The following is a 21,188-nucleotide window of genomic DNA, read 5'->3' as shown; positions in this document are numbered from 1 at the left end:
ATTCTGGAGACCAGAATCTCAACATCAGTTTTACTGGGTCAAAATCAAAGCACCAAGAGGACCACACTCACTCTAGGGGCTCTTGGTGAACCTTCTATGCTTCTTCTTAATCTCCGGTGGCTGCCAGCATTGTTGGACCTGTGGCTACATCATTCCAATTCTGTGATGGGATTTAGATCCAACATAGATAATCATGATGATCTCCTCTCAAAATCCTGAAAGTGGTATCTACAAATTCCAGAGATCAGGACATCAATGTAAGTGTGGGAGACTGTTTTTCAACCTTCCATACCCACGACAGGCGATGTGGAAGATGGATAGGGACAAAGGCTAGCAAGAGGGAGACCTGTGGGGTGTGAGGCAGGCACTGTCACGGTCCGTAGGGTCAGAAGGACGGGGAGCAGGACTGGGGCAGTGGCATGAGTACGGAGGAGGGAAGGGAGGACAAGAGTAGATTAGGCATCTATTAGAGAGGGGCACAAGAAGAAGGAGTGAACAGCCATTTCCACTTCTGCAGTTTTTACAGTGTAGATGATAATGTCATCAACCATGACGGGCACTAGAGAAGGAGACGGGCCAGGATGACTTGACCTGTTTCTGCCACTCTGAGTCTGAGATGCTTCAGGCCTTGCAGAAATCTTCATTTAGCAGAGAGGAATAGGAAAGGTCAAGGAATATGAAATCCAAAGGACAGCATATCCTCCACAACCAACTACCCTCAATTTCACTTGAAAATAACACATCAAATTTTTATTTATGTAAACACTTGGACCTCTAATGTGTGTCAGTGTCTAGAGATGCACAGTGCCTCATCACATTTACTGTCTGGATGAAGGGTAGGGCTGACAAAATCAATCATACAAACAAGGACACAATTTCATTTACGGACACTGTTAGGATACGACAGCACAGAGGGCTGTAAGAGGGAAGCTGATCAGGTCAAGAAAGTCAACCAGTAGTTGACTGACCCTGAGAAGAGGTCAGAAAGTCAGCCAGAGGCCTCTGAGCCGAGAAGAGGTCGGAATTATACGTATCCACTACGCAGGAACGGCAGAGAAAAGAAACTTCCATTTGCTGACACGGCTTTTATTCAACTTTTTGTCATCTCTCACCTAGGACTAGGGCCTCAAGTCAACCTTCATTCCTAAAATACAAGGAGTCTACTGGAACATAAACTGTCTCAGAAGGACTACACCTTCTTTTCTTTGAAATCCCCATTCTCAGTATAATGCAAACATATTATAGGATTCAGAATGTTTAGTAAAAGAATGAAACTTTGTAAAGCACTCATCTGACATTATTTTATATTCTTAATTACTTGTTGGTTCCTCACCACCTGTTGTCAGAATTCAAATTCTCCAGTAGAATCTATGAGTAGACTTAGGTCCTAAACGCTACCTTGGGTTTAACTCCTGTCACTATTCCTCACATCCAGCATACTCACTCTTCTTCAACCAGAATACCTTGTGACGGCTTTGGAAACTATTTTTCCTTACCTCTGCATGGGCTTCATTCCTCTGCAGAAAATACTCTACCTCTTCTTTCTAGAGAACTCTTAGTGACCCTTTACATGCTGTTTATTTTGTGCTCTTTCCCAGTTAGCTGCCTCTGCTTTGAAATGCTTTTAGTGGTACTTATTTGACAAAAAGAAAAAAAAATTACTGACCATCTCTTTGTCTAACACTATTATTCCAATAATAATGGACTAGAAATACATCTGGAAACTAGACGAGTACATGTACCCCTTTTTCTTTTTCGAGTAGCTTACGTTCTAGTTGAGGGAGATCAGTAAGTAAGTGCACTTTATAAAATGTGCGACTTGAGGGGGGAAAGGGTAAGAACAAGGGATACAGAAGGATAGGGTAAAGGTCTCTCTCAGCAAAAAACTGAAGGAATGGGGTAGAGAGCATTGCAGATATCTGGGAAAGTTCCAGGCAGAGGAAATAAAGAAGAGCACAGGGCTAGGGGAGGGCATACCTGGCAAACTGGAGAACTGCTGAAAATGTCAGTGATGGGAGGAGGAGAGAAATAGGTCTTGGGAAGGCAGCAGGAGGCCAGGGCACCTGGGACTCTGGCTCTTTTTTAGGTACCGGGGATCAAACTCAGGACCTTGTGCTTTCGAGGCAGGCGCCAGCACCACTGAGCTAAATCCCCAGCCCTACTCTGGCTCTTCTTCAGGCTGAGGAACAAAGTCACTGGTGGGTTCTGTGTGGAGAATCGATGTGAACAGACTGTGCTTGGAAAGGATCCCTGTGACTTCAGGGCTCAAAATATTGGGGGAAATAATGTAGAAGTGGAGGGACCAGTCAGAGAGCTACTGTAATAATTCCAGTGAGAAACGATACGACCTGAGCCTGCACAAGTTATGAGTGAATTCGTGAGATGAATTATGGGGTGAACTATGAGATGTGGCCGCATTCTGCTGTCTTTTGAGGATAGATCTGACAGGATCAGTTGACAGACTGTATATGAGGGAGAAAGACTACAGCAGTTAATCCAAAGGTTCTTGGCCCTGGCCTAAGCATGTGGAAAGACAAATCTTCCATTTACCAAAATAATGAAAAGAACAGAAGTGGCAGGCTTGTGAGGAGAAATCAGAAGTTCTCTTCCAGACATTTAAAGGCATTTAGGGTAAGATCGCATTAGGCAGTTAAGTGAATATGTCAAGTAGATATTTAGAAATGAGTCTGAAGTTCAGGGGGTAGAATGAGGTTGGATATACAAAAGTGACAGACTCATCAGAACACAGGCAAGCATTTAAAGGCGTGTGACTAGATGAGGACATCTAAGGTGATGCTGCACAGGCTTTGACGTGCATATGAATCACCTAGGATCTGTAGAAAAATGCAGATTCTTATTCAGTAGGACTGAGTTGGGGTCTTACATTCTGCATTTCCAACAAACTTTCAGGTGATGCCCATGCTACTGCCCCAGAAACCACACTCTGGTACAAAGGAGCTAGACCGTAAGTGGAGAAAGAAGAGAGAAGAGTATCAGGGACAGTACTTGGAGACATAGAGTCCTGAGGAAGGACCACTCCACAGGGTGACAGGTCTGTCAGTGATGGCCTGGCTGAGAGCAACTGCACTGCTATAGCAGGAAAGAGCACATAAAGAGGGGATATTTAAGAAAAATGACAGGAAAGGAAGTGGTGGGGGATTGGGGATCAGGGGCTTTTTAGGATATACTGATACGGACAAAAAATAACTGATTATGGTGGAGAAAAGGAACTGCACAATGTTCTTATGACAGTGCAAGGAGCCAGGGTCCCAGGAGCAAACGGAAGGCTTGGCTTTAGTTAGGGGCAGAACACACATCAAGAATATGGGAGCACACATGCGCGTGCAGTGGTCATCTTGGGGAAACAACAGATGCTTTTTAATGACATAAAACCATTCCTTAGATGGTGAAGGGATTAGAAAATTTTGGTGAGATCACAAGTGTGAAATAAGCATGTAAAAAGAACAGACTTGAAGAACACAGCAGGATTCCTTGGCAGCAGAAAAGTTACAGCAGTAAGGTAAGAGCCACAGATTCACAGCAAGACCACAGCACGGTCTTCTCCTTGTCTCCAGCCTCATCTCGTTGTTTAGGGAACAGGAAGTAAAGAATAGCTGGAGTTGTGCCAGGTGAAAACAATGCAGGAAGACACAAGGAAGGTGCTAACAACAGGACACCCCGTACCATAGAAGCCTGGTAGGAAGGAAGTAAAGACACAGGCAGGGTAGTAAACAGACAGAGTAGATGTCTAAGTGTGGCCAAAGAAACATCAAATTGGAGTTGTAGAGAGAGTAGGCGGAAAGACTGGAGATGGTGGTCAGATTGTGGGGTGTATGGCACAGATTATGGAGGAGACAGTGCAACTGAGAAAGGCACACTTGAGGGTCTAATCTTGGGAGTGAGTATTCGCAGAGGGCTGGAGGACCAGCTACTTGATGGCATGACATCTGACGACCTTCCATGCACCAGTCTCGACTCCTAGCTTGCCCATACCCTTACTTGTCCTGCATCTCCACACCTAAAAAAGTGTCTGGCATTCAATATGAGCATTTAATAAGTATGAGTGGCCAATAAAACCTTCTCAATGCATAGGAGACCTACATGATTTCATAACAAACATTAATGGAAACAAGAACTTAGCCAATAAAAACATTTTTAAAAATGAAGATGACCCAGAAAGTCATCCAAAACTTTAAGAAGAAATTACATTCATCAGTGTGTGCCTATGGCACACACAGAATAAGTAGTCTGGTGGATCAGTTTTCAGTGCTCTAAACTTCAGACTAGATTAAGAGCCCCTTCCACTACTTCTGACACCCTCTCGAATGCTGTGCCACATATTACCTATGAGGCCTCTGATACTGAATATGCTATACATTTATCAACCAGATAGCCTGTTTAGTGCTCATAATTAGTAAGGGAAATATAAAAGTTAATACCAGGTCTCTGCCCTTAAACTGTTATGGTGAGGAGACAGGGAAGAAACACGCAAAAAGGAAAAACAGGATAAAAGGCAAGAACAAGGCAGCATTAAATATCAAATAAAAAGGGGTAATAGAGAAGTAAGTGCTATAAATACAGCGTGATGTGAAATTACAAATACTAGACAGGTACAGAGTACAGAAAAGGTGCAGATAAAAATATGTAACTTTAAAAAAAATAAACTGCATAAGGAAAGGACACTGGACATGTGATGAGAATATAAAGAACAGTGTGCATAGCATCTTACTAAATGGTCATGATGTACTTTTTAATCAACTATTACCAATTGTACTTGTTGGATTAAACTCTGACATAGGTCATATCTGTTTTCATGCTACTGTTCTCCACACAAAGCCAAAGTCATCAGGACCACCTTCCACTTTGAAAGTTTTGATTTGAAAAGATCTGCCCTCATAATTGCTTAAAAATGCTAAGTGGGTTTCAGTTTCATGACATCTGTCCACTGGTTTTGCCAGTCTACACTACTGGATTCTATGCATTATTCATACACATTTCAACCAAAATAGCATTAAAAGAAAAAAAAGCTTTTCTTGAGCGACTGTTCTCAAAAATGTTTCTAAAAAGGAATATGAACACAGTGTGAAAACCATTTTTGAATGATTGTAACATTCATGGGGCAAGAATTTTCCATGAAGCTTCTGTCTCAGACTACTATCCGTACTAAAGAGTAACAGCCATGGAATTTTTTAACCAGTAATAAATGCTTCCAAAATAATTCTTTACAAGATTACTAGAGACTCATAAAGTAGGGCACCTTTAGTTTCCTCCCCTTAAAGCTATTTTTTCTTTTATCCTCTGTATGAGACGGTCTCCAGCTCCTAGCTGTGGGCAAGTTCCTTGTGCACAGTTTTACCTTTTGATACCATGTCTCAACCCCTTTTTCTCCTCTGCCATCCCTCCCTCTTCCCCCTACAGAATTCAAAGTGGTGAACACAGATGTACAAAATCAGCAAGTAGTACTGGTAACCTTGGGCTCTTTATTGAATACCAATATATTTTTAAGAACAAAAATATCACTGACATTTAACAACCTGCATTCACTCACCAAGCCTTTAGAGAGGTGACAAAGATTTGTGCAGAGCACTTCATGAATGTAAATAGATATGGTCACTCCCATCCTGTTATGGTTTCTATCTAGATGCCTCCCTAAAGCCTCATGCGCTCATACACAGGGCTTTTGGGACATGACTGGATCATGGGGCCATGATGCCCATCACAGATCAGTCTGCTGAAGTCATGGCTAAAGGTATCTTTGGGAGGTGAAGCCTGGGTGGAGGACACGGCCATTGGGGGCATGGCCGAGCGATGTCTCCCTCCCTCCTCCTTGCATCTCTGCTTCTAGTCTGCCATGTCACCTTGTCTTGCTGCCCAGCCTTGAAGTCAGTGGACTGTGAACTGAAACTTCCATAAACTGTGAGCCAAAATAAACCTTACCTTCTTTAAACTGTGGGTGTCAGGTATTTTGTCCCAGCAATGAGAAACTAACTAAGACACATTCCAATGAGACATATATAAACCAATGTGAGGTTATCAAAGAGGCTTAACAGAAGAAGCAAAGAAAGGAAGGGACTAATTTCCCTGGAGTCAGGAAAAATTACCCAAGACAGGTGATATCAGAAAGGTATTTGAGTGTTCTGGTAGAGAAGAGGAAAGCACATGGTAAAAATCAATCTGATAGAGCAGAAATACGTAAAATCACTTTCTTTTTCCACAAAGTATGTTTACAATTTTATTTGCTGTCAGAATAAAGTTTTTCTACACAACTAGTTAATCTCTTAGGTTCTCAATGAATTGCTTTTGCTTCACTTTGCATGAGCTTAGCCCTTTCCCAGAAACTGTTCACTTGTACTTATTTGAAATTTTACTTGACGTAAGCATTTTACTCCTTACCCCTCACAAAGAGGTGACGCTTCACTAGATTTACCTCCTTTTAAATAACTTTAAGCAGAGGAATTCAATCAAATTATGAGAAAGAAATCTGCCTGGTTTATGGAATTTCATGGAATCTTTAGTTACTGAGTATACAGGAAAACTAATTTTCTCAAGAGATCCCATAGGGTTGGAAAAATTACACTACACTGTTGGCTCTCAACAGGGTCTATCCACCACATTAGTAGATTTCCACTCACTCACTCCACTTACCTGATAAAGCTTGAAGGGACACGATAAAAGGAAACAGAAAATCACATGGACTTTCAAGCTAAGCAAATAAAATTCCCCTTTCACTTTAAAAGAAGCAACACAAATTAATAACTTTTTAAAAGAAGATTAAACATTTAGTGGAAATAACTTTTAAATATTTTAAGCGAAGTATCTTTAAAATGTTTTCACATCTTTTCAGTATTAGGATAGGTTTGATGTAATTATTGTGACTGAGAAATTGAACCTCCAAATGAGACACGTTTGTTTAGTCTCTCACTGAACTGCAGAGCCAACTGCCTGATAGTGGACACGGCTGAGGCCCTGAGGAGGGTGCGTGTGGCCAGAGAGCAACACGTGCAGGGAAAAGCGAGGAGATAGGTGTGGAGGGACAGCAGGGTCTGGAGCAAGTCGAGACTTTCTTCTGGGGGCAACGAGAAGCCACCAAAAGAATGTAGAGGGAAGGTGACGCTGTACCATCTACAAAGCGCCACTGCGAATGGTGGGATACAGGAAAAACTTCCTAAGGCAAGGATGGGAGCACGGAGATCCGGAAAGAGGCCAGAGTGGCTCCACGCCGGGTAATGAGCGAGCGCACACTGTCACCGGTCCCTATGCCAGGTGCCGTTTTAAGTACAGAATAAATATTTACTAATGTACGCCTCAAACGATCCTCTGACCCATTTGCTGATGAAGAAATAATGCACAGAAAAGTCAAACAACTTTCCCAAGGGTATAAGCATTAGTATAACTTTTTATCAACAGCCTTCAACCTCAGCACCTGTACTTTCAACTTCTACCCTACATTAATAACAAATAAAGTCGAAGCATAATCTGGAGGGGGATGGACGGGCTTTGGACGTGGCACATGAATGTCAAGCTCGATCTTTAAGAGATGAAAGAGGAGCCTTGTATTTAAATGAGGCCAACTCCAGGAAGAACAAGATCTGGGAAGAGGATCAAGAAGTCATTTCTTATATGCCAATGTGACCGCTGGGTATACAAGGTCAGGCTCGGAGGTACAAACTTTGGGATTGTGACGGTCAGAATAATGACTTCGCTATGATGATCACGTCCTTGTCTCTGGAACCTATGAACGCTTTACCCTATACATGGCAACAGGGACTCTGCAGATCTGATCAAGTTAAAAGTCTTGAGATGGGGAGATTACCCTGGATTATTTGGTGAGCCCAATGTACTCACAGGGTCCTTTTAAAAGGGAGGGAATTGGGGTCGGGGATTTAGCTCAGTGGTTCTAAGGCCTGCCTCCCAAGCACAAGGTCCTGAGTTTGATCACCAGTACCAAAAAAAAAAAAAAAAAGAGGGAATTAAGGTCAGACAGACTCGCAAAAGACACCCTTCTGGCTTTGAATTCAGAGGATACACTTTGAGCCAATGAATGCACAGAGGTGCCTAGGAGCTAGAAAAGCCAAGAAACGGACTCTCTCCTACAGCACTGAGAAGGAACACAACCCTTGGCTTTAGGACCTCTGATGTCTAAAAATGTACAAGAATAAATCTTCAGTGTTAATTTCAATTTTAAGTTAGTAAAGAGTTTAAAGTTTATATGCCACTGAAAGTATAAGTGAAGGAAGAAATAACTACACGCAAGTCTTGGAAGGCACAAGGAGATAGGCAATAGAACAAATGTGGAAAGAATGGCTTTAATTAAGGGGGACAAGTCGTCTTTTATAGAGAAGTGAAGAAGAAAGTGCAATAGAGGCTGATGTGTAGAGACTGTGGTGGAAGACGATGCCATTCCACAGTGACAGCTGCTATGATCTCAGTGAATTTCTCGGCTAGGTCAACAGCATGTCAGGACTTGAACTGAGGGCATCTGACTCTAATGCTGTTTCTACAGTGCCCAAATTATTCCAAAGATTTATAATAGGAAACAGTAGGGTGGCCACAGAAGGGCTATGTTTAAAGTAATGTAACATAGTTGGGTGGGCCATTCAAGGCTTGGCATCTGTCCTTCCTTCCGTTTCCTGGGGCTGTGGAAGATCTTTAATGAGTCTGCTAATAAGAACCTCTGCAGAAGAGGAAGGATAAGGGGTGAAGGGAGGATTTCACTGGGCTGTGTGTCTACTTCTTTACTGAATTGTTTATAACAAATATTTTTTAATGAAAATTTTCAAGTTTTTTTTTTTTGAAGAATACAGAAGACAAGCAGCGTTCAGACCTGCACGCATTTAGTCTACAATCCTGGCAGTGACTGCCTTCCTGGATGTCCCTCACAGAAGGAGCACATGAGATGGCACCAATGGAAGTGACATACAGCTGGTGCACAACCCGGCAGTCTTAAATGTCCCCCCACAGTCCTCCCACCTCCACCAGGCTTGGTAAACACTTTCTTTACCATGCCACACGTTCTAGTTTCCAAATTCTACCTTTTTTCCTCCCAGTATGAGTCATGCTTTTCACACATCCCAAAATTAATTGCCAACAACAGCATCATAATTTTCTTTCTCTAATTATTCCTAAATCTGGCTATTAAAATTAACTTCTCCTGGGCTACAGATTTAGCTTAGTGGTGCCACTGCCTGCTTCACAAGCGCAGGGTTCCGGGTTTGATCCCCAGTACCAAAAACAAAACAAAACAAAACAGCAGCGAAAAAATTAATTTCTCCTTATTTTAATGATAAACATGTTCTTCTTTGATTCTTTTCATCTTATGTAACGACTCTAAGTCTATATCAAACTAACATCCTCTTCCTTGCACTGTTATCATACCATGTTTTAACCTCATTAACCTAATCTTTAGTTCTTTTTGTTGGTACCAGGGATCGATTCTGGGACCTTGAGCTTTTGAGGCAGGTGCTGGAACCACTGAGCTAAATCCTCGGGCCTAATCTTTAATTCTTATTTCTACTATCTCTCATATGCTGCCTCTCTTTCATTTCTTACTATGAATTTGATTCTTCATTTCATATACACAATGTTTCCTGCTTCCATGGTCAAGTTTTGTGAAACTCAGGAATGATGTATGTTCACCTCTTAGTCAAGCATTTGATTTCCTTCTATAAATAATTCTTCTCAATCTCACTGATCTCCAACCACCTCCCTGTTACTTTCCCTTCCCCTACCCATGTGTCTCAAACTTCTAAATTTAATCCTTCAAAGTTTAAAACTCCCCCATAATAGGACTCTTCTCTCCAAGCTGTCCTCAAATTGCTACCTACATCTCCCAGTTTGTAGTGCTGAGTACTTCTAAGCACTGTTTAAACGTATGAATGCACTGAACTCTCAAGAACTCTCCTGAAATGGATACTGTAACTAGCCCACTAAGAACAGCGAGCTCATGGAGCTGGCTACAGGTTAGCTAGTTAGTGTCGTGGGTTCTGGGTGTGGTGATAAATCTCATCCCAGACTCTTGCCTTAATAAAGTGACACCAAAAAACAGGCAGTTGGGGGAGCTAAACTATTTTGTTTATACTATTCTGCTTATTCCCAGAGACTCAAGGGGGCCTCCACTCTAAGAAGTCACTTAGGTGGGGGTCTGAATCCCCAGCAACCAACACAGATGGGAGGTTTCCAGAGTTACCTGACAGCGCATCATAGAACTCGTCCTCACTAAGGATGCTGGGAGGCGGGGACCCTTCAACCAGAGACTGCTCTAATTCATGATGTTCAGTGGCGAGAGCCTCCAGTGCTTCTGACAAGATTTTGTTTTTCTCTTGCTCCTGTTCCAATTTTAAATTCCTCACCTACAAGAAAACAGATATACAAAATAGGCTTCAGAGTGACAGGAGACAGACTGAAGGAAGCAAAAACGATTTGCTTTTGATTCAGTTCTACTGCAACATCAGAAATGAAAAGTCATGTTATATTCACACAGATGAATGAGCAAAATTACTAAGCCAATTTTGTTCTTCCCATGGGGACTTTTCTCACCACAGCTTAGCTAATGAAAACAGATTACGAACTACCAAACAATTTCAGCTCAAACGATCAGGATCTCCGTGTAAGAAGGGGTTAGTCAATTCAGAAACCATTCAAGTTTCTTTAAAAATATTTTTAAAATATTTCTCTCAACATTAATTAAGAAATTAAGAAGCAAGTTTCGGTGAGACTTAGCCAAATTAAGAATTAAAAGCCATCCTAAATGACAAAATGCATCATTTAGAATGGGTACTTTAGAAGCACCCCCTCAGTGTACATCAAAAACAATCGGGATTAAGAGTGTGAAGGAAACAAGGTAGCAGCAATAATTATAAACACTTTGCTTTCCATTTTAACTACTTTGATTTTAATTCTTTATCTTTAATTTAGTACACTAAAAAATAAATTCTAGAAAAGGTAGAGCCTGGTTTGATTTCTTTCACCCTTTCAAGTGATAGTCTCTGCATGTGACTCGAGAGTGTCTTAACATCTTGCAGTTGACTAAAACCTCTAAAATCCAAGTAATCTCACCTTCACAAGATAGCCTGTTCTGGATCTGATAAGGGCAGTTCACCTACTTTTCTAACCAAACCCCATAAATCACTACCAGTCCTCAATCCTTCTTGATTACAAGCCAGAGCTGCACCAGATATAGGAGCCAGGAAAGCTGAGATCCACTTTAGCAACTGTGGTGCTTGTGTCGGCAGCACATACACTTTAGCAACTGTATATTCTCAGCGGTCTCCATTTCCTTAGTTTATTGCCTATAAGAGATTTCTACTATCAGGCAGGGTGTGGTGGTGCATGCTAAGTACATGCCAATAATCCCAGCACTCGGGAAGCTGAGGCAGGAGGATTGCAGTGTTGAGGACAGACTGGGCTAGTGAGTTCAAAGCCAGCCTGAATTACATAGAGAGACCCTGTCTCAAAAACAAAAACAGAGGTTTCTACTATCATCTAATATTTAATTTAGTAGCATTCAACACAGTGGTCTTCCAATTTGTTTTTTTAATTTAGGTGCATGATCTATTTGTCAAACAACCCCAAGATACAAAATGGATGTTTCAGAAAGCAGAACCTCATTGATGAAGTTGGCCCCTGCTTCTTTCACTTCTCCCATCCCTACAGATTCTTGAGGTCCAAGCCCAGAGGCCATTCCAACAGTTTGAAAAGCACTGGGCAGGGTTCCACCACTTCAGTGCAAACCTTCCACCTCGGGTTGTGGGGCTGCTGAACTCTTTCGCTATGACTCTCCCGCTTGCCTCTCTGCTGAACGCTGACGTTCCTCCTGCTGCTCTCCTCCCCAGGCCCCCTAGGAATACAGCATCTCTTCCCCTGCTCTGATCCGGCTCTTTGTGGGCCCGAGGACCCGACAGCTGCACGTTAAGGAGAACCCTCTAAGAGTCCTAGGTATAATTCAAAGTATAGTTTTACTGAAATGCTCAGCTCCTAGCATAAAAAAGGGTTAAATCTTTATCAACTTGGGAATAGTCCAGGCTTCAGGCACTTTAGTGTTTATCATTACAGTAGCAAGATTATAATTATCAGACCCATGATAATGAAATAAAAATAGCAGTAAATGGCAAGCAATAATGTGCAGAAAAGACAGGTAAAACTGAAAAAAAAAATCAAATACTTATATAAGTACAATGTTTAGGAAACTAAAAAATACTTGCAAATATTCCTACAATGTAGGTCGTATCTCCAGAGGAGATAATATGGCAGCGTCAGCTTAAAAAAATAAAAATAAAAGGCTGTGCTTCCTCCATCTGATGGGTTAAACAACTCCTTTATCTATAAATAAAGATGACAGAATTGAGCACAATGTCCAAAATAAAACTGTCTTTGAATGGAAAGAAATCAGCACTGTTGTATTTGCAGATTCCAAAGACAAACCTGCAAGATCCAAATTCCTTCATCAATCCCCTCCCTTTCTCTCCTCCTCCCTCCCTCACTCTTTTGCTTTATCTTTTTAGCTTTTCAAATATCAAAATGTAAACATGCTGACACTGTACCTTTAAATGTAAGAATCAATTGGCTCATCCCCTCTAATTAACAAGTATATACATTTTAATAACTCAATTTATCTAGCAGATTTCAGACAACTGGCAAGTAAAGGAACAAGACTCCAAAATATCCAGTCCCTTCAACAAAATCGTACTCATGTATCCTTCATCCATCTACAACAGGCATCACCTCACATCTGCCACAGCTATCACCTGTCCTTGCTTGTTCTTAAAAGTGAGCAGGGTGGGAAGTGGAGGAGGAAGAGGCTCTAACCTCCTTCCATTTGACCTTGTTTTATCTTGCAGTTGATCAGAGGATACTTTTATCAGTATCAAGCCTAACAGGACTGGCTGCATTGAAGAAGCCTTACCATAAAAATATCTACAAAGGGCAGTGCTTCCCACCAGGCAAGCGATACATGACTACAGAGTAACTCCAGCACACAAGCTCCACTGGCAATGAGCTCTCCCCTTGCGTGAGAGTCACCCGAACTGCCATTAACACTGTGTAGTCAGTGAGAGATCACCAGGCCAAAGCAACTCCAAATCCTCTACAATCTCAACGTCTCAGAAATACCTAGAACTCTTCCATCTAAATGTTAGTATAGAACTCCTAACAAAGATATGACAGAGTGCAATTTCTTAAAATACTCATCTTAGTTTTTACTGTTTCCAAAGTTTCCTTTACTAACTTAGATAGCATGGTGTTACAGAAACAGTATCTTCTGTGAAATAACTTCTTACAATTCCAGGTGTGTGCCTGTTTCATTTATATTATGTACTGACACATGTATATTGATTACTAGGTTTTTGAATTCTTAAACTACAATAATTCTACTAATTATTTAAGGAAGTAAAGAATTTCACAGAACTCGTGAAATCCAACCTGTGTTTCTAATTACATTAAAACATTTTAGACTAAGGTTAATAACAAGAACCAACAGATAATCAAGAGAACATAAATGTTAAACTTATTAGGCAAAAATTAACTGACCCATGATACAGTTAAAATAAATATTCTGCTTTGTGTCTATAGCGCCTTAAAACATTAACACAAACTGAAGCCTTTCCAGTTGTCTCTCCTCAAACCCCTTCAATATGGCAGTCTTTCATTTTATTCCACTTCATGATAGAAAGAGAAATTCACAGTGAATTCTTGCAAAGTGAACAGATGCCAGCAAAGGAATCCAGAGTTTTAAAAACAGCCATCTGTGCACCAGCTTATCCACATTTTACCTACTCTCTCATTCTAGAAAATGCCTGGTCATTTACCTGTGTTTCACAGGGGTTAAATAAGGCAGAGATGATAATCTTACGTTTGGCAAAGGCACGTCAGTAAGTAGGACACTGGTGCTTAGGACACTGGTGCTTAGCACACAGAAAAGCGTGCAATTATCTCATAAAATAGGTGAGATTTTGGTCTTGATCATAAATCTGGTGCAGCTCTTTCAACTGGGCACACTTTGGTCAGTTCAACAACACTAGCCTATTCATTTCTTCTTTGTTACTACACATAAAGCTATAGTAAAGAATTAAATTAGAACAAACACTAGCTCTTGAGGTTTTTTTTAAAAGTGTATCTTAAAATGAGGGAATAACACTGACACCTCTTTCTGTGGTTATACAACCAACAACACTCTCACTTCAAATGTTTTTCCAGACACGTGCTTATGTGACTCCCTGACACTCCGACAGCTGTGGAAAAGATGCATCTCATAAGGTAGAGCTGCTCAGAGCTCCTCTGCCCTCCAATCTGACTACTGCATTACTTAGGTCTTCTATGCCACCTACTACTGCTTTTTGAAATGTAATAAATGTCCTTATGCTCCAGATTAAGAAGAGGCCACGGAAGAGGTCATGAGTAGAATAAAAAAAAGATCCCTTAAGGGTCTACTGTAACAATGGGAATAAGAGTTGAGTACTACAAAGAGAAGTGATGAGAACTGGTCACATTGTAGATAAATTCTGAAGGACGTCCTAAATGATCCTAACAGACTGACTATGTGATGGAAGAGTAAAGAGGAATCAAGGATAAGTCTGTAGTTTGAGGACAGTCAGTTACCTAACATGGGAAAGACTGCAGGAGGAACAGGGACAAATGGAAACTCCATTTCATTTATGCTAAGTGCGAGATGCTATCAGACATCAAAGTGCAGATGTCAAGTGGACAATCAGATATCAAATCAAGTCATTATGCGGGTATTTTAAGCTGTAGAAGTAGACATGATCACTAGGGAGAGAGGAGATACAAATGAGAAGAAACCAAAGGACTGAATCCTAGTAGGAAAGAGGAGAAAGCAGCAGCAGAGGAAATCAAACAACAATTAAAAAAAAGAGGTGGGTGAGGAGAGCAGAGACACAAGCAGAAAACCAGGAATTTGTGGTATCCTGGAAGCCTAAGAGAAGCATGTGAAGCAGGAAAAGGCAACTGTGCCAAACACTGATGACAGACCACATAACATGAGAACTAAGGAAAGACCGTCAGATTTTGTGACATGGAAATCAACAATGAACTTGACAAGGGCAGTTTCAGCAACTGTTGAGGGGAGGGAGAAAAGGAGGGAAGGAAAGAAAAACAGAAAAACTGGGTTTTTACTGGGGGTAAAAACAAGGTGATGATGACATTTGGGGGGGGGGATCAATAAAAACCCAGAAAGTTTTATTCTTATTTTTGTCAGAATGATTTAAAAATAAGTTCTTACAAAATTAATGGGAGACTAGTACTATCTACAAATGACAATGTTAACACAAAAGTTTATTTTTTATATATCTTTTAAAAAACAAGTTTCTAAAACAAAAAGAAGCGTTCACTGCCATAGTATGCTACCAATAGACTCTGCATTTATCCAGTGCTTTGTTAATGGCTCTGGCATTTAAAGTAATTTGGTGCAAATAAGTTCTCAATAATTTGCCCTTCAATTGAAAACTTGAACCATTTGACATCAATTATAATACAGAAGGAACTTCTACAATAATTTTAGATTTCATTAGGTACACTGTCCAACCCAAAAGTAGCACTTACAGGATTAAATTTCTAAGAGAACTATGTACTTTAGTGTATAATTTCCAAATTATTCCAGACTCCAACATGCTGTGTTAAAAATTACAAAAGGTTTTTATGCATCATCACGCAAATTATGGAACTGAATGTTAAACCACCACATAATGGTAGATGTTAAGCATGCTGCAAAATTTCAATGTAACATGCCAAATCAGTGTCAGCTATATTAAAACAGTGTAATTCTAAATCAATCAATTCAATAAAGATTCTTGAATTTTTAAAAGTATTTAGAAAGTATCGTATCTTCTTAATTCTCCATATTTGCTCACAAATTACATCCCTAGTTCCTGAAATGTGCTCAAAGTTGTCAGAAAATTATTTTTAATGGATAACTATTAAGGTAAGAGAAGACAGTAGATGTAGGAATGAGGCAATACCAGATAACTTTTGTTTACAAGATCTCTTTAGCCAGTATTAATACATATTCAAACTTTACCAAGAAAGAGAATTTAAGTCCAGGGCCTTCAGTAAAAATGTCACCAAAAGTCTCCTTATTCATAATTTCACAATGAGAGTTTAGTAAAAAAAAAAAAAAAAAAAAAAAAAAAAAGTGACTTTAATTTCATGAGTACTAAACACGGCTCTATGAAGACAAAACTCTATCTTATTAATGTATCCACACAGCATTTTATTACTCAAAAAGGACTTTTATATACTGTTAGGTTATTAAATCTTTATAACAACTCTATGAAAAATATATGTAGATGTAAAAAGAAAAGATTAGAAAGTTGCCAAAAGTCACCAAGATATTTTATCACCAAATCCCACAAGCTCTCCGATCCATGGTGTGGCCAATAACTACATAGCCCATTACCAATGTTGATGGAAAGACACAATCATGAGTCTTCTTTAAAAGTAGAGGGTCTCTGCTGCTTTTTTTGTGGTCAGCGGTTACTAGACCAGGAAAATCAGAGAGAGGGACAGAGTTACCTGGACTATAACATTTGTTAAACCATCCTTTAGATTTCCACCCTCCAGGAGCACGGGGATGCTTTCCAAAAACTGGTTCATCCCTCCTGTTTACACTTGGCTCAGAGCTGTGGTTCCCAATCACAAAGAGCTTAACAGGATCAAGATTTATCATACCATAACCATAAATATGAACATTTATTATGAGTCAATTAAAAATACAAACAGAAGTACACCAAAAGCACAAGGAACATAAATTTTAAAACTATATACATCAAAGAACATGACCAACCAAATGAAAAGACAATCTACAGAATGGAAGGAAATATTTGTAAATCATGTATCTGACAGGAGTCTACTATCTAGAATATACACATAATTATATAAAGAATTCTTACAAGTCAGTAAGACAAACAACTTAAACAATGGAAAAGGACTTGGATATTTCTCCAAAGAAAATATGCAAATAGCCAACAAGCCTGTGTAAAGATATTCAACATCTTTAGTCATTAGGAGAATGCCAAGCATAACCACAGTGAGAAATGGTACTTCATACCCACTAGAGTGGCTACAACTGGAGTAGGGGGGTGGAACTGTTCACAAAGGTGTGGAGAAATATGAATTTCTGTTTACTGCTAATAAGAATGTAAAATGTTAATGTGGAGAATGATTGTGCGGTTCTTCAAAATATTAAACATAGAATTACCCTATGATACAGGAATTCTACTCTTAGGTATATACCAAAAAAAAAGTTGAAAACAAATGTAAAGAAAAAAAAAAATATATATATATATAATATATATATATGAATACTACTTGGCATAAAAAAGAATAAAGTATTGATACATGCAACCATGCACATGAACTTCAAAAACACTACACTAAGTAAAAAAGAGACACAAAATGTCACATATGGTATGATTCCATTCATATGAAACATCCAAAATAGACTAATTCTTAAGAGACAAAAAGCAGATTAGTGGACTGGGAGTAGAGTGGGGATGGGGAGCAACTGCTTAATGGGTAACGGTTCCCTTTAGGGTAATGAAAATGAAGTAGCTGCACATGGTGAATGTACTAAATGTCACTGAATACTTCGTTCAAAAGACGTAATTTTATGTTGAATGTCTACCTCAATGTCTAAAAATGCTTTTCTAAAAATTTAATTCTAAAAAGAATAAACATGCATTCATCATATGACCAGATCATTCTCCTCTTAGGAAGAGTGATTATATTCACACATACTTGTATACAAATACTGATATTTTATTTGAAATAGCCCAGAAGTGGAAATAACCTAGATGTCCCTCGACAGTGAGTAGATATGTGTAGTACAGGCATAAAAAGTAGTATTCAGCAACAAAAAGAATGAAGTACTGATACAGACAACAACACAGATGAATCTAAAAATTGGCTGTGGTGAGTTAAAGAACCCAGCCCTCTTCCTTCCCAAAGAACATACTATTGGTTCCATTTCTACAAGATTCTACAAATTGTCTTCTATTCTCTAGTGACAGAAAGTTGCCTGTGGACAGAGGCAGGAGAAAGGCCAGGAGGCATTACAAAGAGGAAGTACTCCTCATCTTGATTGTGATGCTGGCTTCACCAGTGTAAGCACAGAAGAAAACTCATTACACTTCATCCACGGACTTTGGATACACTGATAATTACCTCAATAAACCTTCAAGAAATAATACCAATTAGTAATAGGAAAGGCAATGAAGCAAGGCTGCTCCTGAACGTACAGTGCAAATGAAAACAACATTTCTTCTGTAGTCTTAAAAATATTTTTGAAGAATAAATATGACAAAGAAAAGTATTCCTGATGGCCAACAATGTAGGATGCTCAACAGCAATGTATAATGTATGTGTCTGCACACCAAATGAATGGATGGACTGAGACACACCAAAATCTTACCAGCGGTTCCTAAGCTCTGGTTTTATATTCTTCTCCATATAGAAAACAGTTTTCTGTGGACATACTCCTGTATGTCTTCCATATATACTGTATAATTCCATAATCATAAAAATATTTTTAAACATGTATATGTTTGCATATTTCTTGCATTAAATTTGCAATGCATCAAATGTCAAAAGATGTTGACAAGGTACTCACAAACAGCGTAGAACACATGGCTTTCTCAGACGTCTAGTAGAGCTGCCCAATCTGAGAACTTGCTAAGCACATTCCTGTCTCCTCATGGTTACAAACCTTCTACAGAAAAATAGATGACTCTTCTCTACTCACTCTCCACAGATTTAAACCTTCTATTTTTACATTACAGTTTTTAGGATACAGCACAGCAAATTATCATTTTTAAAGGCAGAGAAGTTGAACATAATCTAAACAAATCTTATCTTCAGAGGTCATTCATGGGCTCTGTCGTCCATAGTTTCACTGATGAAAATGACTCATGTTATTTATAGAAGAAGTAACACTGCAGCAACTCTAATTTTGTTGTTGTTGTGTTGCAGTACTGGGAACTGAACCCAGTTCTCCCACTGAGCTACTTCTTGAGCCTTTTTTATTCTGAGACAGTGTGAGTTATTCTGAGACTGCATTGCCTGGGCTGGCCTTGGCCTTGAGATTCTCCAGCCTCACTCTCACAAGTAGCTGGGATTACAAAGTGTGAGGCACCATGCCCAGCTCTGACCTTAATTTTTTCAGTGCCCTTTACTGATATTACATACAACACACTCTAGATGAGTAGTTCAATGAATTTTATAAATACATACACCACATAACTGGCACACTACTGAGACACAGGTTCTAGTTCTGCTCCCCCCATTCTCAGGCGGCCTTTGTACACCCTTTCCCTTCTCCCCACCCATACCCGGCAACCATTCCCCGTCACCCCAGGGAATATATCTGCCAGCTTTGGGACTTGAAATAAAGAAATTTACTTTTTCGTGTCTGGCCTCCTTCCTTCAGTGAAAGACTTTTTCAGATTCATCCAAGTTACTGTAAGAATAAGTAGTTCTTTCCTTCCTTTTCTCTATGGAGAACTACTGTGCAGCTGTAATACGATTTTCAAATCTACTTTTTAAATGCTTTTGGCTCAGTCTCTTAAAATAGCTTTCTGTGTACAGTAAATATTATTAAGCCCATAAAGACAGTAAGTTTCCCCCTATAAAATGCTGATGCTTTATTCTGTTTTGCCAAGAGTTTCCATGGCTCTCCAACTGGGGTTGGGAGATTAAATATGCTAGAATCACAAGTAGGTTAAACTTCAGCTGAAGGAAATATTTTAAATATCTTAAAATAGTGGTCCTTGTTTTGCTGGTCATGACACACGCAGAAAATGGTATTTCCACAGCATATTGGAGACAATGAGCAGCTGGTTTGGAGCTCTGACCACTCTAAGAGTTGAGAAGATCATTTATCTTAAGCCCTAATAAGACAGCTCTAATAAGAAATTTAAAGAGCCAATTTTCCCATTTAAATAAGCTACAGTCTTATAAAAAATAAAAATGTTATACACAAATAAAAGTTTATGTAAAATGAAGTATTAAACTAAAGTGATTTAAAAATTCTCAAAGTCCTAAAACAATGAACGTGGCTTATTTTCCCTTCTTCAGGTAGACTTAATTTTCTTTTCTGACCCCTTCACAAGGAAAATCATGTGACCAATGACTATGAAGTGGTACTCAAGTGCCCTTCTCAAGCCCAGTATCACACAACCTGTAAGCAACCTAGGGATTCATTGCACGGTACTCTCCACCAAATGAATACTTACCTATCACCCACCTCCTCCAAACCACAGGGAATCACCGCTCAGTAAATAAAACAAGAATCCCTGCACTTACTGAATTTATACTTCATCGTTGGGGAATGAACAATGTAAATCAGTGGAATATTGAGTATGTTAGGTGATGGAAAACACCACACACTAAAACAAATCTGAGAAGGGGAAAGGGCCCTGGAAGACAGGGATGTCACCCAGGAGTCCAAGAAGGCCCACTGAGGTGGCACTGGCTGAAAGGCTGACAAGGGGTGACAGAGCAGATGAGCACTGAGGAGGAGAATGGGCCAGGCAGAGAACAGTGAAGCTCTGAGGAGGGATGGGCTCACCAGTCTGTGGAATGAGAGGCCACTGTCCTCAGGACAGAGCAAGGAGGGTGAGCGTGAAGCAGAACAGGCCCGGAGTGGGAAGAGGGCCCTGCCATACCTGAGGCTCCCCTCAGGAAAACCGAGAAGCCACTTGCTCAGCGCTCAACCTCCACAAGGAACACTACACTCCTTTCTAGAGTGCACATTCTAAGAAACAGTCTGGGAGGGACCAGTGAAGAGAGAAAGGAGTGATTCTGGAAAGCCTGACACAGTGTAACATTGATGGAACTTGGAGATGTTTGGCTTGGGGAAAAGAATTCATCATTAGCTACTCCAGATAAATAGCTGGGAAATTGTCACAAACAGGAAGTATGCTTTTACTTGATGCTGCAGAGCACAGAGGATTTGTGAATTTAACACAGGCGAAGGGAGATAAAATCTGCCTTAATATAAAGTTTAACCTAATATTTATAGTTCTCCTGCAGTACCATGGGAACTAACATTGGTGATGCTTACGCCAGGTATATGCTAAACACATACTATCTTGGACATGCCTCACACTGCAGCACTGTCAGATTACCACTACCAATTACATGACCCACCTAAGATCCCACACCTGGCGTCAGCCTGTCTGTAT

At 39.9% G+C, this 21,188-nt stretch overlaps 1 protein-coding gene across 12 annotated transcripts in view; it reads right to left on the bottom strand.

The window, feature by feature from the left end:
- The window catches only part of Osbpl1a (oxysterol binding protein like 1A), a 198,608-nt gene that overhangs the window by 76,775 nt on the left and 100,645 nt on the right, over positions 1-21,188 (bottom strand). For 11 of the 12 annotated variants that reach the window (XM_087189608.1, XM_021265138.2, XM_087189620.1 and 8 more), the window contains one exon: positions 10,187-10,349. The exons of the other annotated variant lie outside the window; for it this stretch is intronic. In XM_087189608.1, coding sequence (XP_087045734.1) covers positions 10,187-10,349 — 163 coding nt within the window. The remainder of the gene's footprint in view (positions 1-10,186; positions 10,350-21,188) is intronic. 12 annotated transcript variants of the gene reach the window in all.

This window comes from Heterocephalus glaber, unplaced genomic scaffold (assembly GCF_053883595.1).
Source record: "Heterocephalus glaber isolate CG9 unplaced genomic scaffold, H.glaber_assembly_v1.0 deba00000331, whole genome shotgun sequence".
In the NCBI taxonomy this organism is placed as follows: Eukaryota; Metazoa; Chordata; class Mammalia; order Rodentia; family Bathyergidae; genus Heterocephalus; species Heterocephalus glaber.
This window is presented reverse-complemented; position numbering and strand designations above follow the sequence as displayed.